This window comes from Bos javanicus, chromosome 4, assembly GCF_032452875.1.
Source record: "Bos javanicus breed banteng chromosome 4, ARS-OSU_banteng_1.0, whole genome shotgun sequence".
Classification (NCBI taxonomy): Eukaryota; Metazoa; Chordata; class Mammalia; order Artiodactyla; family Bovidae; genus Bos; species Bos javanicus.
Genome location: NC_083871.1, coordinates 8,097,498 through 8,118,072, shown reverse-complemented (window position 1 = coordinate 8,118,072; position 20,575 = coordinate 8,097,498). Strand labels below are relative to the sequence as shown.

Sequence of the window (20,575 nt, the reverse complement as noted above, 5' to 3'; positions counted from 1 at the left end):
TTAGTGGGGGGCAAGGCATTAGTGATTTATGGCCTTAGAAAGTTTAACAGTATTTTTAAATAGATATTACTGCCTTGAATCATGTTTTCATATAGTTAAAAGCAGACTTGAAAACACAGTCATTCTGGAAAACTAGCAAGTGGCTCCCTTGCGAGCTGTGGGGCGAGGATCATGCTTCCCATCCCGACACTGAGGCTCATTACTGTGTGTGCCTGCAGCCCCACTAGGGCTACCTTGGGGCACAGGGACCAAATGCTTCTCCAGCACCCTGCTGAGAACCCATACCACTTCTCAACAGGTTTCTATTTTCCATATTATTCAGTGAAGTGGTTTTTTTTTTTTTTTTGGTTCTTTAATTATTTGAAGGTTTATAACTTAATTTAGAAATATTTGGGATTTTCCACTTATCTTTATGTTACTGATTTCCAGCTTCAGGTCACGGTGGTCAAAGCATGTACAGTCAATATGACTTAATTTGTTCCAGATTTGTTGCCTTAATGCCCCTGCATGGTTAGCCTGGCTTCTCCATATAACAGTTCTATGTGGGGACGGGATGCAACCCTGTATGCCCTTGGTTTTTGTAAGCCTGTTCTATTGGCTATTAAGAAGTGCGTGTTTATATTTCCCGTTATGGTTGTGGATTTGTCTATTTCTCCTTGATTCTGTCAGTTTAGGCTTGATTTGTTTTGAGACTGTATTTAATTTTCTACTGAGAACATGTAAGATCTTTATTATCTTATGTTTGTATTTAAAATTTTTGTTTCTTTCTAGCAGTTTTACTTTACATTTTACATCATGGGTTTCCTGGTTTGGTTTTGAGGCACTTCTTGAATTAGTTTCTTGATATCGTACATTTCGGGAGAGTCTTATTTATTTTCTCTCGGTATGTTACTTCTGAGCAATTTTCTCTCTAATTTTCCTCTGAAACTCCAATTAAACACCATGAAAGATTTTCTTTGTCCATATGCTTATTTTATCTTTTTCTCTTGTTTTCTAATCTTTTTTTCTCTGTGCTTCAGCTTGAGATCTTTTTTTTCGTGCTTTTTTTAAATCCGCTTATTCTCACCTCAGCTGAGAGTTCTTTGTTTCATTTGTCCTGTTTCCCAATCTAAACTTGCAATTTGATTCTGGGTTGGTTTTTTTTTTTTTTTTTGGCCATACCTCTTGGCATGTGGGATCTTAACTCCCCAACCAGGAATTTAAATCTGTGCCCCCTGAAGTGGAAGTGCAGAGTCTTAACCACTGGACTGCTAGAGAAGGCCCTGGAGTTTTTTTTTAATAATAGTTTTCAGTTCTTTGCTGAAATTCTCCCTGATTTGATCTAATTTTTGGACAATTGTATCCAAAGATTTTTGAAACATGTATTGAGTCTCTTGTTAGTTTTTCATCTTTTTTTCTTCTAGGTTTTTGGTTATTCTGTTTTATGATGTCCATGAATACTAATAAGTTGGCAGTATCTCTGGAAGCTCTTTGAAGCCTTCACACAGATTTTTAAAAATCATCTGTATTTTCTAGTTGTTTGTCTTCAGCAGGTTGTCCATCACTATCATTAATACTTTAATATTGGATCCTTTTAGTCTGCAGGCAATTGTCCTTCACATATCAGATATTTTCCTGTCATTTCATTGAATCTTTCACCTGTATGTAAAAAATAATGTCATTTTAATCTTTAGGTTCATTTTTGATCATTGTTTCTGTTTTTTGTTACTCATTTTGTTTGAATTCTCTCTTTCATGTTGGAGGGTTTCCTTAAAATGTTTGGTGAGGTTAAGAACGAGGTGCTGAAACCCAGTTGGATGCTTCTCATGTGCATAGTGCTTATTTGGCCTCAGTTTCCTTCTGTGGGTCTCAGCTGAGGGAGGGTTTGTCCCCAGGGGCACCTGGCAGGGTCACAGCTGGTGAGCTGCTCTGGCCAGGACAGCTCCCCTAACAGCAGTGGCCCCAGATATTGGGAAGCCTTCGTCTGGAAGAGCCAAAAGCATCAGGATGGAGGCAGTTGTTGAACATCATTTTTAGGGCCAGAAATCGGGGACCTTAGGTCTCCTTGGAGAAGGCGATGGCACCCCACTCCAGTACTCTTGCCTGGAAAATCCCGTGGGCGGAGGAGCCCAGTAGGCTGCAGTCCATGGGGTCGCTCAGAGTCGGACAGGACTGAGCTACTTCACTTTCACTTTTCACCTTCATGCATTGGAGAAGGAAATGGCAACCCACTCCAGTATTCTTGCCTGGAGAATCCCAGGGACAGGGGAGCCTGGTGGGCTGCCGTCTATGGGGTCGCACAGAGTCGGACACAACTGAAGCGACTTAGCAGTAAGTCTCCTTGCTGGTCACGGCTCACACTAGTGTGTCTCAGGCCCTCAGTCATAAGCATCAAATGGGAAAAATGCTCAGCTTCTCCTGGCAAAGCTTGGCTGAAATCACTGTAGAATCTTGTCCCCTGTGCCTGTGTGAGCCTCTGAGTCTTGCTGCCTTTGCAGGCTGACTGGGACCCCATGGCCTTCCTGTACCTCCTGCTCCTTGGTCCTGTGTGTCTTCCCTCCGTCTCGTTGTGTGTGATACAGACCCAGGAGAGAGAAGCCGGCCTGGTCCAGGCCTCTCACGGTGGGCTTTTGTGCCCTGTCCTGTTTCCACCCTCTCCTGTGGAGGTGCCCCCCCAGCACTCCCCAGCACCCTCGTCAGGCAGGGGAGGGCATTGCAGTGTTCAGACTCAACAAATGGTGAAGACTTGAGAGGCTCTTGTGGTACACTTGCTCCGTTGAGTGAGAGCTCTCTCCACATACATGCTGCTGCTTTTGGGGGTTGAGGGAGGGCTCTGCACGGGACCCTGAAGCCTGTGGCGTTTGTGTGGTGCTGCTTTTCTAACAATACACATGTACACACACAGCTATAATGATTCAGTTATATAATGATTCAGCTATGCCAAGCCCACTTAAAGCAGCTTTGGTTCTGTCCCTGGGAGACAAGCAAAGCCACACTCTGCAGAGCCCAAGTCACTCCTTATTCCATGAAGCCTCTGGAATGACACACAGTGAGATTTCTGGCAACCTTCCTGGGCAAGCTTGTAGAGCACACATTCCAAATGACAGACGATCGGCAACACAGAAATGCCCCCTTTGCCCCATGCTGCCAAATCGAACACTTTGCCATTCTCTATCAAAAACAAGAAAACAAAAATCCTCAACAGTCAGAGCCCCTCAAGAGTGTGCAGCCCTCCTATTTTCTAGCTGTTGAGCTTAGTTTCATTAGGAAGAATTGAATTAAGATTGGTGCCTAGTTCTCCTCTTCAGCAGCTGGAACCATGACAACAGGAGGTACTCAGTAAGGACTTACACACACGAGGTACCCACGAATGCTTAATCCTCAGGATGATCCCATAGGGGATTCTGATTTCTTCACACTTCAGATGAGAACACAGACTTTGACATTTCAGACAACTTTCCAGTGTAAACATGGAGTTACAGTAGAGCTGATTCAGGAGCAACACTGGATCTTGTCCCCATTGCAGAACCCGCTACCCGGCTGCCCTGAGAAGGTACAGAGGGGGGCAAGGCCACCTCTCGCTCAGAGCTGGCTTCTTCCAGCCCATGTCTCTCACCTTCTTTCCCTTGGTTCTTCATTCCCTCTGGCCCCTGCTACTGACTTGCCCATTGGTTGCAACCTCACCTTCTGTGATTTAACTGTTTTCTCTCCAAGTATCAACATCACAGGGAGTGTTTGTGGAAGTTTGCCCTCAGCATGGAAGCAGCAGTTTTAGCATGGAACAGAACTGGACTGTTTCGAGTAATTTTCTCATGAGGGAGCTTATTTGCATAATCCCCGCTGTAGGAACCGTACATGCTGTGCCGAGAAAACTTGCTATGTCCTCGTTTTATGCTCCTCAGGAGGGAAGTTGGACGCCATGTTGAACCACACGGGCACCGGCCGCCTGCGCTCCCTGGGCCGCGTCCTGGTCGACCTGGCCTCCTGCGTCCGGCTGAACCGCTTCCGGGGCCTGGCCTCTGCTGCCGCCCTGGAGGCCACAGCACAGGCGCTCCTGCGGAAGAACACTTTATTGGCCAGTAAGTATTCAGTTAACACGCATGCTCATAAGGGCAGTGCTTGCGTATTTCTCCCCAAACGTGTCATATCATGGCTCCAAAAGAAACGGAGTGCTTCCCAGGTAAAACGAGTAAAGCAGAATTGGTTGCCTTGAGTTGGTGGAAAGATCGGCCTTGTATGCTATTTCCAGTGTCTGTTTTTCCCAGTTTATTAAACTAATTTACTAGTTTATGGTTAAATTTCGCATGACACATTACACGACACGTTACGCTTTTCTTGATTAAATCTATGATTTCTTACATCTCTGTTATTTTTACCATGGTGTCTCAACATCGTTGGTGTCAGCGAAGAAGAGACGGTGGCTAGTTCAGGTCTTATTGAGTCAACATGAATATGATGTATTCTTGTATTCCTTTTGAATAAACAGTGAATTGTTTCTATTCAGCTCTGTGTTAGTTTTCTAAGGCTGCTGTGACAGTCTCACAGACTAGTAGCCTAAATAGTGGAAATTAATTTTCTCACAATTCTGGCGTCCAGGTATGGGCAGGCCTGGCTCCCTCAGAGACCTCGCTCCTCGGCCTGTGGACGGCTGTCTGCTCCCTGTGTGTCTCCTTGCCTCCCCTCTGTGTGTGTCTTTCCAAAATTCCCCTTCTTATAAGTATCCCAGTCCTTCTGGGCTAGAGCACATCTTGTGACCTCATTTTCACTTGGTGACCTCTGTAAAGGCTCAGTCTCCAAACAAGGTCATATTGTGAAGTACTAGGGGTTAGAGCTTCAACTTATGAATTTCCAAAGGGCGGACTTCAACCCACAGGGGATTTTATATAAGAAGTTGGAAGAATTACTATAGCAGAACACAGAAACCAAAGACATCAATTCTTAGGGACATATTTTATCCCATGGAAGGAAATCCTGATTATTTAAGCAGCCTCGTGTGATTTTTCAAGTCCTGAAAAAATGCAAAGGAAATTAATTTTTATGTATTTATGACACCACAGTGTTGGTTTTATTAAAATAAAAAAGACAGTTCTTTTAAATTACGGATATCATTTATGAATATTGACATAAAAATCTTGAGCAAAATGCAAGCATATGAAAGCAGTACTTTAAAAGGGTTATATTACTATGACCAATGGAGATTCATTCCTGAAATCTGCAAATAGACACAAATTAATCAATGTGATATGTCACTATAATAAGATGAAAGGAAAAAAATCATCTCAATGCAATAAAAGAATTCCACAGAATTCTACATTGTTTCATGATAAAAACACTTAATAAACTAGAAATAGAAGGAAACCTACCATGATAAAGGCCATATAAGAAAAACCCACAGCCAGCAAAATATTCAGTGGTGAAAGACTGAAAGCCTTCCCCCTAGAATCAGGAACAATGGCCACTTTCGACACTTCTAGTCAATTTTATGGACTTCCCCAGTGTCTCAGTGGTAAAGAATTCACCTACAGTGCAGGAGACGTAAGAGATATGGATTCGATCCCTGGGTCAGGAAGATTCCCCTGGAGTAGGAAATGGCTACCTGCTCCAGTATTCTTGCCTGTAAAATTCTGTGGACAGAGGAGCCTGGATGGCTACAGTCCATGGGGTCATAGAGAGTCGGACGTGACTGAGTGCACACACACATATACACAGTCAATATTATATTAGAAGTTGTAGCTAGAGCAAGTACTCAAGAAAAAGTAGGGAGTTAGGAGGTCTTGGTTCTACCTAATGGCTGAGGGCTGTGTCACACAGATTAGCCTCATCTGCCCGGAGTGAGGCCCCTGCATGATGGGGGAGGGACTGAGCTGAATGTCTTGGATGGTCTGGTCAGACCGGTGCTGACGTGCTGTGAGCCTCTCCTAGGTTATGATGACCCCTTGTTTGCCCTTTTCTGACCTTAGGCATCATATTCAACAGTTCCTTAGTTGGTAAGAACCTCAGCTCAGAATCTCTGCAGCTACCGCCCCAGGTCACCTACAGCATCCGGACCAGTATCTTGTATAGCATGAGAACGGATCTGGTGAAAAACCCTTTCTGGAAGTTCCACCCTCAGAGCCTCCCAGCCGATGGGTTCAAGTATAATTACATCTTTGTGCCATTGCAAGACATGATCGAAAGAGCCATCATCTCGGTGCAGACGGGGCAAGAGGCCCTGGACCTGGCCACACAGGCCCAGGCCATCCCATACCCCTGCCACACCAGCGACCTGTGAGTACCCTGGCCATGGTGGGGGGCCCTGTGTTGGGAGACCGGATAGAGGAAAATCCTGGAGCTTCTGCATAGTCGTTCCACTACAAAGCACTGGAAGAAAATCCATTCTCCATTTTGATTTCCTAAGGCTCATTTCTATCTGAGCCATCCAAATAGAAGAAGAATTGTTGAGACAATGTGTTCGGTTAAAACTGACATCAGGCATCTGTAGCCTCAAACACCCCTTGGAATAAGTTTGATGAGTACTATTCAAGGGGGCTTCCTCCCACCTGAACTAGGGAATCAGAGAAAGTGTGTTTGTTCTTCAGCAGAAATCCTTACAGTTTAGGTCTGCGCCACCCACATGTAGGGGTGGGGGATTCCCAGAGGCTTGGGGCGGTGGCTTAGTGGGGTCTGTGTTGAACTGGGTGATTCGGTGGGTGATCTCTTGGGGTGACAGTGAGGGGAAGGTCAGTTGAGGGGACCCAGGGCAGTGCCCACCCTTGGGATGCCCTTCCGTTTTCGACGCTCCAGAGTGAGACATGGGTGGTGATGGGGTGGTGCTGTGTTTAGAGAGGTGTGCGTGCATTCTCATCCTTCCTCCTCCTTGATTATCCCAGTGGGTTAGTAAACAGGACTGGGAAAGGAGAGGATGAAATCAGACTCCCTTCTCCAGGGCTGGGGAAGCCACACACTTCTGTGTGTGTGCATCTGGCACAGGCTGGGAGGGAGGGCACAGCCCTGATGTGAGCCTTGAGAGCCCCAGATTCACCCCTCTCTGAGTGCCTTCCTCGCCCATATCATGAGTCACAAGGGACTCGAGCCCCAGTGCTGGAGAGGGTGGTAGAGGCAGAGAACCTGCATCAGCCTGGCACTGGGGTCATGGGTGGGTTGGAGGTAGATGAAGGGGAAAAGGCAGTCAGGAGGCCAGGAGGGTGAGCTGGGGTGAAGTGTAGTGGGCAGTGGAGGTTGACCACCACCCTGCACTTGCACCGATGTCATGCATCTTGAGAGACAAGAAAAAGAAAGCGTATTTCTCCAGTGCTTCTTCCTGCATGTACAGTTTTGATTCAACATGCTCATCATTTTCTGTCTTTGAACTCCCGGGACGCTGCTAATAGAGGCAGGGCACAGAGAAAACTCTATTAACAGGGGCGTTATTAACATGCAGATCAGGGATTCGCCACCTTCAGGAAAAGCGATGGTGACAATGAAATGTTTATGAAGATCAGAGTATCCTTTTAAAAAGACTTTAATGAAAATGTTTGATTTCCTCATTTCAAAATTTGTTGACAAGCTTTTGTTTGGGTTCCAGAGTAAGGATAAATACTCAGAAGAGTCTGGAACAGGTTTGTTTAATTCATGCTGTCCAGATAACAGGGAGGTGACAGATAGTCCTTTTTCTGAGGTCACTTAGACATCCTTGATTTAATATGTTTCCTTTTTTGTTAGGTTTTATGAACAAATGGCTGTCAAGAGTTAAGAAAATAGAGGGAAAAAAACCATACTTCATACCCTTTCCTAAATCATAAGTTGGTTTATTTTGTTTGTGGAGTATCCTTGCTTACCTTGTGATACATATTTTAATATACTTGAAATCATGACATCTTGCTAAGAGTGCAAGTTTTTGTGCTGTTTCTTCATTTGAAGCCATTTATGGAGCATTTGCTATGTGTCATGTATGTATTGGACTGTCGTACTTGGTGGTGAAAATAGGTGTTGCTCCCGCCTTCTGGAGGCTTGCAGACAAGGATTAACCAGGACCATGTGAACCCCGAGAACTACGGTCACCCTCCCCTGTAGGATGCCCCAGGGGTGAGAGTCAGAGGACCTCTTCTTGCCCAGTTGGGAAGCTGGTGGAGGTGCACATGCGTCAACATTGTGTATCAGCCTCTTCCCTGAGGTCCGAGTGAGGATTTGAGGCCAAGCAAAATGACCGCGGTCCTTCTCCCCTGCCTCCTGCTCCTTCATTTTCTCTCTGTCTGTAGTTACTCCCTTTTCAACACACTTCTGTGTGTTAAAAATTCACTCGGGGCACACGTAATTTCCTTATTTTCTGGTTCTCTTGTTATCTTTTCAAAGAACTGCACTTGGACTTTATCAATTCTCTTCTTTTGTCTTACTTACTTGTTGTTTCTGCTTTTATTTTTATTACTTCTTCACTTTTATGTATGGTCAATTGTTATGCTGTTTCTTTGGTACTTTTAAAAAAGATATTAATTTATTTATTTGGCTGCATTGGGTAGTTGCGGCATGCGAGGGATTCTCTCTAATTGTGGTGCATGGGCTTAGTTGCCCCTCAGTGTATGGAATCCTCCCAAATCAGGGACTGAACCTGCATCTCCAACATTGCCAAGCAGATTCTTAACCACTGGACCACCAGGGAAGTCCGTGTGTCTTTGATAATTGTCTTTGATAATTGAGACTTGTGTTTGATTCATTATTGTTAATGTTTTTTTCTTCTCTTTAATTTATGTGTTTGCCTAAGGTGATGACTTTTCTTTCAATCTTTATTTTAACCACCTCCCATGGATCTGATATATGACTTAAAGTTCATTGTTTTGTAGACACTTGCAGTATGGGTTTCTATAATCTTCTTGACCCAAGAGCTGTTTAAGTAAAATTTCTTTCAATTTCCAGATGGAAATTCTCTGGAATTTTAGGCATATGAAATTACTCAGCTTACTCCTAATAAGAAAAATTCAAATTAAAGCTAGTCTGAGATAGCATTTAAAAAATCAGGTTGACAAAAATCCAAAAATTGCATCATACCCTAAATATTGCTGATAAATCCTAATTCTTGCATTTGCCACCAGAAGATACTGTCTTAATCCTTTTCATTTTTTGAATGTATGGCATTTTCCTCTATCAACTAATATATAATCTGATGAATGATTTATGGGCACTTGAAAAGAATTTTTAATGTCCTGTTTTTGCAGTGGAAAATTTACCTGCATTAACTTTGTTATTTAGGAGTTCTCTGTCCTTGTTGTCTCCACTTCATCTGTCCTGAGCTAAAGAGAGAAGTCATAGTCCCTGCTTCTGGAACGTGCCCTCGATTTTTCCTGTGGTTTGGCCTTCTAGTCTTGAGGTTGAGTTGCTCTGTGCAGAGCTGTGAATAACTGTGTTCTGGGTCTTTCTTATGTAGTATGTCTTTAGTATGTCTCATTAGTATGTCCTTAGTAGTATGTCATTCTACTTTGTATATGGTTAAATTAGTGGTTTCTGCTTTTCCTCCTTTCTTTTCTCTCTCTGGATTCTCATTTGCTGCCATGCCTTTTGCCCATCCTTTCATCTTAAACTTTTCTGAAGTGTTTTCTTTCAGGCGTGTCTGTTGTGAGCAGCACATAACTTCTTACACAGGTGAGGTTAGCTGTTCAACAGTATGAAATGGAATTTCATGTGTATATGGTCTTAATTGTGTCTTATATTTTTCTTATTTATATTTAGTCATGTTCTGCTGTTCTAGTGGTTGCGTTGTAGTTGTAACTTTGTATAAATATTATCAATCCTTTTTTTTTTAACCATGACCAATAAAAAACATGATTTTTCTTCTTCCACTAATGTCTTCCTTTGTACCATTAGAAGATGACTGAACTTGTAGTCTACATTTGTCAGTGTTAAAAAAAATAGCCTTTAAAAAAAAAGATTGATTTCTCTGTATGTGTTGACTGGTGGGTCTTCGTTGCTGTGTGCAGGCTTTCTCGAGTTGCTTCGGGCAGTGGCTTCTCTCCATTTGTGGTGTGCGTGCTCCTCACTGTGGTGGCTCCCCATTGTGGAGCACAGGCTCTAGACGGATGGGCCTCAGTAGCTGCAGCTCAGGGGCTCTGGAGCGCTGGCTCGGTAATTGTGGCATGTGGGCTTAGTTGCTCTGCAGCCTGTGGGATCTTTCCAGACCAGGGATGGAACCCATGTCCCCTACATTGCAAAGCAGATTCTTAACCCCTGGACTGCCAGGGAAGCCCAAAACAAATAGCCTAATAATAGCCTTTTATTTTGGATTTCATCAACTTTATTCTTCCTCTCTGGCTCATTTCCCCAATCTTGCAATTTTTGTTTTTTTTGTCTCATTTTTACATTTCCAGGAACAAAACATTTCCAGTCTGTCTTGTCACCTTATTTTTAATATTTGTTTCAGTCTTATTTTTACTGGAAATACAGTCACTTCTTGCTTTATCCTTTCTTTATCTTTATCCAAAAGAATGCACAAAAGTCATTCTTTTGTGGGCTGGTTTGTCTTCTGGTAACTTCCTGAAGAAGATCTCTTGAGATGATTTAACCTGAGTTCTTACATACATTTTTTCATGTAACTCTCATGTGAACTTGATTATGTTTAGCAGCTTTTTCGAATAGTTGGCCGTCTCTTCCAAATATGTATCAGAATCACAGTGTCAGTTTTTCTTTCCCTTGTTGGTTGGGACTCATTTCCAGGAGCAGATTGGAAAAGGGTTGAGTTATACATCCATGTATTGTAATTTCTCTTCAGTTTTTTATTCTCTTTAATTTGCATGAAATGGCCTCACTGAAAAGTCTGTGCAAAACATCTGGACTTCTCTGGATCTTGGATAGTGACTCCAAGAACCCCAGAGTCTGGTTCCTCCAATTCCAGGCCCCTCATGACTCTCTCTTTACTCTGTTCTGTGAGGTTTAGCACTTAGTATCCTTCAAAATCAGGGTACCCAGCAGTGGTTCTGCCCCAGTCATAGGGTCAAACGAGGTTGTGTTCCTGGGTGAACCCCAGGGCTGTAAGGACTGCAGGATGAAGTGTGGGAGCTGAACTCACTGAGAGCATCTTGGGGCAGCCTGGATGCTGACTGGCCCGTCCCCACAGGTTCTTAAACAACGTCGGCTTCTTCTTCCCCCTGATAATGATGCTCACGTGGATGGTGTCTGTGGCCAGCATGGTCCGAAAGCTGGTTTATGAGCGGGAGATCCAGCTGGAAGAGGTAAGCAGCCTGGGGGAGGGGAAGGGGCAGCGACTGGGGGTGGCCGGATACCCTGTGTGTTTGGCTGGGTCCCACTGTCCCAGGAGAGAAGCCGCATGCCCTGCCAGAGCTGTACAGTTGACACATCTGGTTCACCCACAGAGAGGGAGCGAGGCTGCAGATGGTCCCGTTAGAGTCAGCAGCGTTGGTGCTCATGTGACCTAGACGGACATACAGACAGAATTCCCGTCTTCATTTACAGTTGAAATTCTTTGTGTGTAGCCTTGCTATTTTTGTTAAAACTTGAAACTATCAAAACTGCTTTTAAGAATGAAAGTTCATAACAGCATCCAGAAAAGACCAAGCCTCCCGTTCATCTGGGCCGATGCCTGGGCACACGCGATCCACGTGTTCATTAAAGAAAAGGGAAGGTGCAGAGAGTACAAAGTGCATCTCATTCCGTTTTGACTAGAATCGCACTTCCGTTTTGTAGGTAGTTTACCTGTGTGGAACACATGCATTCCTGGATTTCTGTGTTTCTTCCCCGTCCAGCTGCTTCCCCTGGACCTTGGGGTTAGTGAGGCTGTGGGGCTGCGGGTGCATCCAAATTATTCTCATCTTCGAGTATTCAGCCCCACACCCAGAGATGTCACCCCATTATAGATGGGCAAGCAGGAGGTTAGTGGGTAGATAAATTTTAGTGTCATGATTTTAACCTGAGTTATTTTGCAAAACTCGCTCTAGAACCTGAGCAGTAAGCCTCAGAGAGCAGCTTAAGGCTCTGTGTTTCCTCCTTCATTTTTCTGTTTGTTTTTATTAAACAAACCCAAGACACACCAAATGACAAATAAAAGAACACAATCGACGGAAGCTCAATAAACAAGGGAAGGCAGCAAGAGTGTGGCTGGTCAAGCTGGGGTTTTGGGTCCCTCCTTGAGGTTGGTCTAAGGTCACCTGGTCCCAGTTCTTACCTCTTCACAGCCAGCGACCTGCTCTGCTGGGGTCTCATTCAACTAAACGCCGACTCTGGGCAAAGTGTCTGGTGCGCTGCCTCTGGGGCCAGGTGTCCACGACAGCGGCCCCTTCCCCCGGCCCCACACAGCTGTGGCCTTCCCGGGAACATGCCCTGCTCGCTCTCAGTCCCTGTGCTGACCTGCTGTCCTCTCTGTGTTGACAGTACATGAGGATGATGGGCGTGCACCCGGCCGTCCACTTCCTGGCCTGGTTCCTGGAGAATGTGGCTGTGCTGACGGTGAGCAGTGCCGCCCTGGCCCTCGTCCTCAAGGTCAGCGGCATTTTCACCTATAGCAGTGCTTGGATCGTCTTCCTCTTTCTCCTGGACTTCGGCGTGTCGGTGGTCACGCTGAGCTACCTCCTGAGCGTGCTGTTCAGCCGCGCGAGCATGGCCGCCCTGTGCAGCAGCCTGCTGTACACGGCCAGCTTTCTGCCCTACATCGTGCTGCTGGTGCTGCACGACCAGATGGGCGCCACCCTGCAGACGCTCCTGGTAAGTGTGTTGTCACTCAGTCGCCCATTCGTGTCTGACTGTTTGAGACCCCACAGACTGCAGCACACCAGGCCTCCCTGTCCTTCACCATCTCCCAGCGTTTGCCCAAGTTCATGTCCATTGAGTCAGTGATGCCATCCAACCATCTCATCCTCTGTTGTCCCCTTCTCTGGTCTTCAGTCTTTCCCAGCATCATGGTCTCTTCCAGTGAGTTGGTTCTTTGCATCAAGTGGCCAAAGTATTGGAGCTTCAGCTTCAGCATCAGTCTTTCCAATGAATATTCAGGGTTGATCTCCTTTAGGATGGACTGGTTGGATCTCCTTGCTGTCCAAGGGACTCTCAAGAGTCTTCTCCAACAACACAATTCGAAAGCATCAGTTCTTCAGCGCTCGGCCTTCTTTAAGGTCCAACTCTCACATCCGTACACAACTACTGGAAAAACCATAGCTTTGACTAGATGGACATTTATCGGCAAAGTGATATCTTTGCTTGTTTAATATGCAGTCTAGGTTTATCCTAGCTTTCCTTTCAAGAAGCAGTCATCTTCTAATTCTGTGGCTGTAGTCCCCATCTACAGTGATTTTAGAGCCCATGAAGAGGAAATCTGGTAAGTGTGCTGTGCTGTGAAACTGCAAAACAGGACTGCGTGTCCCCGGCAGCACACAGCCCACGCTCTCCACGTGTCAGCGCACCGTTTCAGCTCTGCAGGGCTTCCCACCTCCCATGGCCTGTCCTCCCAGCTCAGGGCAGCCTTGCCATGGGTGGGGCCACTGAGACCACAGAGGACGGCCTGTGAGAGACCGTCACTCGTTACATGACGGGACTGTCCTCTGAAGACTGTTTCACTCAAGAGCATCTTAAAGGAAGCCCTTGACTCTGTGTCTCTTTATGTGGAATGAAACAGATTTCCAAAGCTATTTTAGAAGTAAGAAATACACATTTTTCCTTGAAGTATCACGGATTACTTTGCATTAGGTGGAAAGAACTCTCCTTTGGCAGCATCAGTCATTCATTTAGAATGTAGCTCTCAAAGCATTAGAATACTTGCTGGTCTGTGATATAAACACTCAGAAGACAGACACTCATCTGCTTTTTGATGACGCCTGGCAAGCATGGTGCTGACACACAGCAGAGACACAGGGCAGGAGCCCCCCACTGGAAGGGAGGAGGAGCTGGGGTTAAAGGTGTTGTTGTCATGTCATGCAAACCTCCCACATGCTCAAGGGCAGGGCAGGTCCTCCCTGCAGGCTGGGGAGTGTGATTGGAGTCCCCCAGCTGGAGGGAGGATCTGAGGAGGGACCAGGGGGAGAGTCAGGCAAAGACAGAAACCTCCAGGTGCTGTATGTTTTCTCTTGAATGTGGAATCCAAAATATGCAACAAAGGACCATATAACAAAGCAGAAGATGACTCATGGATACAGAGAGCAAACTAGTGGTTACCGGAGTGTGTGGTGGTAAGGGAGTGGAGGGAGGTGTGAGGGAGGGTAGAGGATTAAAAGGTGCAAACTGCTAGGGACCAAATGAACATTCTGAGGATGTGACATACAACACGGGGTAGAGCCGCTATTTTATGGGAACTCTATGTGGAATATCATCTGTAAAAGTATTGAATCACCATGTTGTACACTTGAAACCAACAGAATACTGTTAAGTCAACTGTGCTTAAGTTATTAAGAAAGACTCCCAGTGCTGCCAGGGGATGACCAAGGCCTTCAGAGGTCTCCCGGCCCCCTCACTGGGGCGGGGGTCACAGTCTCTGCTCATTTCATGCCTCAGAGTAAAATATCAGTGCTTCCAAGAAAACGGAATTATTTTTCTCTAACATCAGTACGCCCTTCAAACCGACCTGGTTTCCGCAAGTCATAAGCATAGACAGGCACGGTGTTCATCAGTATTTTACCCCCTGGTACGTGCTTCTCAGTCGGGATTAGTTTGTGTCCTGCCTGTAGTCATTCATAACCAGTCATCTTGTGTGTTAAATAGGTGTTTGCTGAATAGTGGAAACACCTGGGAGTCCCCCCCGCTCCCCGGTGCCCTCATCACATACTTCTTACATGGGGAAAACAAGCCATCGGCCAATAAAACATCCGGCCTGTAAAACTCAACAAAACTTGAGTTTCAAGTGATGTTTTTTGTTTTTTATTTCAGTCCTTAGATTTAAGATTTTATGTACATGAAGGCTGATTTCCTTTTTATATGCTGAAATTGCTTCTAGCAAATAAAAAGTCTGACTCCTGTACATTATATTTTTAAATGTGAGATACTTTTCCAGTAAGGTTTTTTTTTTTTTTCCTTAAACACAAGACCTTCCACTGGAGATGAAATAACATTTTCCTCCAATGCACCCTCTTCTCACGTAGAATTGTGCGTGTTCGGCGTCCAGTCTGCCTTCAGTGTGCTCCAGGGCCTTCACTTAATAATAAAACACAGTGAATTGCTCTATTCCATTTTCCACTGTTTGGTGTTATAGGTTTCTGTGTACAGTGCGTTGGATTTATGACACTTCAAACACTGCAGTAAAGAGAAGTAATTCCTTTTAACATTAAAAACTGGCTTGTTGTCACACTTTTCAGAACGGAATGATGCGTGGCCCAGTCCTGGGTTCAGACGTTGGAACCACCACCTGGAGCGGTAGTTTACATCATTCGCGCCTGAACGTGCAGTGGTTTCTCTCTTTGAATTCAGTGCTGTGGATTTTCCTCGGTCCCCAGTCAAGCACTAACTCTCTGTTTTTCTCTTCTCTCCCTCAATCTGCGGGCAGTGCCTCCTCTCCACAACCGCCTTTGGACAAGGAGTGTTTTTTATTACATTCCTAGAAGGGCAAGAGGCAGGTAAGAGGACGCAGTTTTTTAAGTAGTGACTCTAAGTGACTCAGGTTTTTGGAACTGTATAGTTATCATGTTTCACGTGATAGAGTAGAGAGTGTCAGTTACTAAGCAGAAGGTTTGGAAGGAGATCCTGGTGTTGGTTTGCTGCTGCTGCTGCTGCTAAGTCACTTCAGTCGTGTCCGACTCTGTGCGACCCCATACACGGCAGCCCACCAGGCTCCCCCGTCCCTGGGATTCTCCAGGCAAGAACACTGGAGCAGGTTGCCATTTCCTTCTCCAATGCATGAAAGTGAAAAGTGAAAGTCAAGTCGCTCAGTCATGTCTCTTAGTGACCCCATGGACTGCAGCCTACCAGGCTCCTCCGCTCATGGGATTTTCCAGGCAAGAGTACTGGCGTGGGGTGCCATTGCCTTCTCCCACTGATCACCCTACAAACATTTAAAAAACTGTTGGCAATAATCTTCACTTATATTGGGATTTTGGCAACTAAAATTCTAGGCCAGAGGAGACGTGTATTTCTTAGATGTTTATATGATTTTTGTGGTACATTGAAGATGCAGGGAAAATGTATACCATATATGAAACCAAACTCCAGATCTCATTACATTAGCTCATGAATTTGTGCCTGTCTTGAAATTCTCAGACTTTTCGGTAAAACATGTTGAACTGTCCTGAACTATACAACACTAAAACTGTATTAAAACAGATGAGTCATCCTGAAATGACCTATCCTGAGTTCTTTGAACTGATTTTTAAACTAAACGGGATCATGAGAATATGGAAGAAATATGGTTACTGTTAGAGTGTTTGAATATTTTGATCCAGATTCCAATAAGTCCACAATGTTGCAACATTTATTTGCTCATTTATTGGCTGTGTTGGGTTGTTATGTGTGGAGTTTGCACCAGTTATGGCGAGCAGGGCTACTCTCCAGTGGCTGTGTGCGGGCGAGCAGGGCTACTCTCCAGTGGCCGTGTGCGGGCTTCCGGTTGCAGTGGCTTCTCTCATTGTGGAACATGGGCTTCCGGCACACAGGCTTCTGTAGTTGTGGCCTGGCAGGCTCTGTGGTTGCGGTTCTCTGGCCCTGGAGCTTGGGCTCTGTAGTTGTGGCACACGGGCTTAGGTGATCCGTGAGATGCGGGATCTTCCTGGGCCAGGAATCCAACCAGTGCCCTTTGTACTGCAAGGCAGGTTCTTAACCACTGGAGCACCAGGGACGCCCTGAAACATTTATTTTATTGAGTTCTAGGTTAGTACCATCGGAGAAGGCAATGGGACCCCACTCCAGTACTCTTGCCTGGAAAATCCCATGGGTGGAGGAGCCTGGTAGGCTGCAGTCCATGGGGTCACTAAGAGTCGGACACGACTGAGTGACTTGACTTTCACTTTTCACTTTCATGCATTGGGGAAGGAAATGGCAACCCACTCCAGTGTTCTTGCCTGGAGAATCCCAGGGACAGAGGAGCCTGGTGGGCTTCCGTCAATGGGGTCGCACAGAGTCGGACACGACTGAAGTGACTTAGCAGCAGCAGCAGCAGCAGCTTTGCCCCTGGGCCCAGTGGACTCCGGTCATCAAAGTCTGCCCTGAAAGAGGATGAGCTGACGCTGACGTTTCTCTTCCTTCCAGGGATTCAGTGGGATAACATGTACCAGTCTCCAGAAGTAGCAGGCATGACATTTGGATGGGTTTGCTGGATGATTCTGTTTGATTCAGGACTTTATTTTCTATGTGGATGGTACTTGAACAGCTTGATTCCTGGTAAGATTTCTGCACTTTATGACAAAATCAACTTAAAAAACAGTTTGAGCAATGTATGTGAATATTGGATAATTATTTGTTCTTTAAATAAGACACGAGAAAGGGAGTTGATAGGATGTGTTTTAAAGGGAGCTGAGCATGTTTGAGGAAAAACTGGTGCTTCTGAATCCTGAGGCAACTGAGACCCTGTGAAGACAGGTGGTGGAGGGGTCCCATGGGCCCACCGCGCAGCTCCCCAGCCTGGGGGCTGCAGAAGATGTAACGGCAGAGAAGCTGGTTCTCAAGATCATGTGTGTGAGGAGGATAGAGGTGAGGGAGTGAGAGCAGGAGAGCCTGGCACTCATGTGTCTTGGGTCCCTGGAGCCCAAGGTCAGGGGTTCAGAGAGCGCCGTGAGGTAGGAGTAAAAGGACCTGGTTCTCAGCCAGGCCAGTGGGTGGCAGGACCTGGAGGTAAGCTGGGCTGGCAACAGGGGGCTGAGCGGGGGCCTGGTGGTTGGGAGTCCTCCAAACCAGAGTCAGTAGTGTTGTGTGTGGAGGTGATGCAGGGCTGGCTGCCCAAGGCGATGGGCCTCCCCTTCGGTCAGTGGGGGAGGAGGCGCTCATGCCACATGCCTGGCTCAGCCCCAGGCAGCAGAGAGAGCGCTTCAACCTTTTTTAGTTTATGTATTTTAGAAATAGCTTTTAAATGGTATCATACTTCCTTGCTGAAATTGCTTGTGGTTCTGGCTATTTACTTTCCAAACAACTGGGCATTTCAAGCGGCATCTAACCTTTAAAGTTAAGAACTAAAAGAGATTCTAATCATATACAAGTTGAAAATGAAGGGATAGGAGAAAATAAAAAACCTTCATTCTGTTTACAAAAATATATTCTATGCCTGGAGAGTTTATGCACCATTTAAGGATGAGTAAAAATCAAAATAAAATGGGTCATTGAAAAGATTATTTTACATATGAGCAGGAAAAGTGATGCCCAAGAGGTAAAGATATCATAATTTAGAAATGTGATTTATTCTGGAAAAACTTAGATTGCACTGTTGTGATATTTGAATAAAATTTAAGAACAGGTGGATCTAGGAAATGAGAAAAAAATTTAACCGAGGAGGCCAAGGTGAAGGGAAGCTGGAAAAGGCTGGATGTTACCAAGAAGCTGGTTAACCACGAGGGATGTTGTAGAAGATGGTGGGATGTTGGTTTGAAATGTACAAGAAGTGGTGCAGAGGAGCGGCCATGCAGTCAGGACAGGGACATGCCCAGATGGTGCCGGGAAAGTGATGGATCAGGCAGCCTGTGAACCCCAGACTCCCACCCCTAGACAGATCCAGGGGGAGAAGAGGAGCCATCACGTTTCAATGAGAAAAACCTGATTTGAAAAGTAAAGGCTCAGCACATTGCACACAAAATAATAATTAAAAAAAGCTGTATTTAGATGCAAAATGGCAGATGTCTTGGAGTCCACAGAAAAAGAAAAGAATTCGAGGAGTGTAAAGTCCAGGGAATCGTGTTGCCCTCGTCTAGGTGAAGATTATTAGCAGATTTGTCCCTGGATCCAGAAGAAGCTGAGTTTTTCCTTAGCGCTAGGGCCTTGAGGCAAGAGGTCCCAGGTTCTAATTTTCATATATTCCAGTGAGGCAAAGGGGCTTGTGATGCTCAGCAAGGGCTTGACCCCCAGTTCCCGCTGGGACATTCCAGTGGAGGAAGCCCAAGTCTTAAGTGGGAAGGTGCTTCTGTCCAGACCTGAGGCCAATGGACTGGTCAGACAGGGACTTCAGAGGCTTCCTGGCAGCACCTGTGAATGAGCCTGGCATGTTGCTCAGGAAGAGGGAGAGAGACAGAGGCACATTCAGAAGACAGAGTGACCAGAGGGAGGTGGCCTGGTTGCGACCATCCTGCAAGTTTGGGGAAGCTTTGGGGAGGAACTGGGTAAAATCTGAAAGTAGGGAGGCAGTAGCTGTGGGAAAGTGCAGAGGACAGGCTTTTGATCTGATGATGATTCTTGTGGATGTTGGGACGTGAGAGGGGGCATCTGGGGCTCAGAAAGCCCTGCTGTGCAGGAGGGGCAGGGCAGGGTTGGAGTAGGGTGCCAGAAGGGGCCAGCACACGTGGCGGGGTGTGCCTCTATCTGTCTGCCTGTCCTGGGCGCCGAGGACCTCCGCCACAGGTGTGGGCTCAGATGGGGCCTGGCGATGCTCTGGGGGCACCTGTCTCCTCCCGAGGAGGTGGGGGCACCTGAGACGGGGTGGAGCTGGAGGGGCGGGTTCCTGTCTCTGCTCCGCCCCCCAGCTGTCTGCCTGCCCCTACTTCCTCGCTGTGACAGGGATAACCTGGGAGACACAGGTTCCAGCTGTGGGAAATGGAGAATCAGAGACAATGGAAAAGATAGAGAAAACCAGGGTGTCCCTAGCTCAGTGTGAGAATCAGGTGAAAAACAGGCCCATCAGATGACTGGTCACTAATACACATCCGTGAACATCAATGCCTGACTCTCTGTTGTCAGTAAATAGAGACTGCAGTGGGGAAGGTAGCATTAAAATAAATAACAGTGTGACTCCAATGGAGAGGAGAATGTTTATCAAATTAAATATTTAAAATAGGTTTGAATAAACGGAAAGAGATGCCACATTCCTCAACGTGGCTACTTGTCATGAATATGTTGATTTTTTCCAAGTTGATGTATAAATTTATATAATTTTAAATTATATAACATTTACTATGAAACATGTCAATGTAAAATAATGAAATTTACATAATCATTTAAATTAAAAATACTGTTACAAGGGATTTGTTTTTAATTGATGAAATGTTTCTAAAGATAGCTAAAATATGACTTGACAACAAGTATCAAAATTTACTGAAAATGATAAGAGGGACAGGTGTCTGATGATTATGTGAAATCTCTATATTTGACAGGGATTAAAACAATGGAGTACTCATGCAATAATAAAGCAGTGGAATATATTGAAAAATTCAGTAACCAACCCATTTATATATAGTAATTTACTCTGGGCACTGAGATCATTTCTGTATCTCAGCCATTGTAAACAGTGCTGTGGTGGAAATACATGTGCTTACACTTCATGGGAAATAGATGGGGAAACAGTGGAAACTGTGTCAGATTTTATTTTTCTGGGCTCCAAAATCACTGCAGATGGTGACTGCAGCCATGAAATTAAAAGACGCTTACTCCTTGGAAGGAAAGTTATGACCAACCTAGATAGCATATTCAAAAGCAGAGACATTACTTTGCCAACAAAGGTCCGTCTAGTCAAGGCTATGGTTTTTCCAGTGGTCATGTATGGATGTGAGAGTTGGACTGTGAAGAAGGCTGA

The 20,575-nt window shown here is 45.5% G+C and overlaps 1 protein-coding gene across 1 annotated transcript in view; it reads left to right on the top strand.

Annotated features, from left to right (window-relative positions):
* Window positions 1-20,575, top strand: part of ABCA13 (ATP binding cassette subfamily A member 13) — a 351,070-nt gene that overhangs the window by 90,755 nt on the left and 239,740 nt on the right. Inside the window, exons 25-30 of the mRNA XM_061415367.1 lie at window positions 3,882-4,058; window positions 5,940-6,246; window positions 11,060-11,174; window positions 12,331-12,660; window positions 15,422-15,491; window positions 17,116-17,247. Of these exons, the coding sequence (XP_061271351.1) occupies window positions 3,882-4,058; window positions 5,940-6,246; window positions 11,060-11,174; window positions 12,331-12,660; window positions 15,422-15,491; window positions 17,116-17,247 (1,131 nt within the window). The remainder of the gene's footprint in view (window positions 1-3,881; window positions 4,059-5,939; window positions 6,247-11,059; window positions 11,175-12,330; window positions 12,661-15,421; window positions 15,492-17,115; window positions 17,248-20,575) is intronic.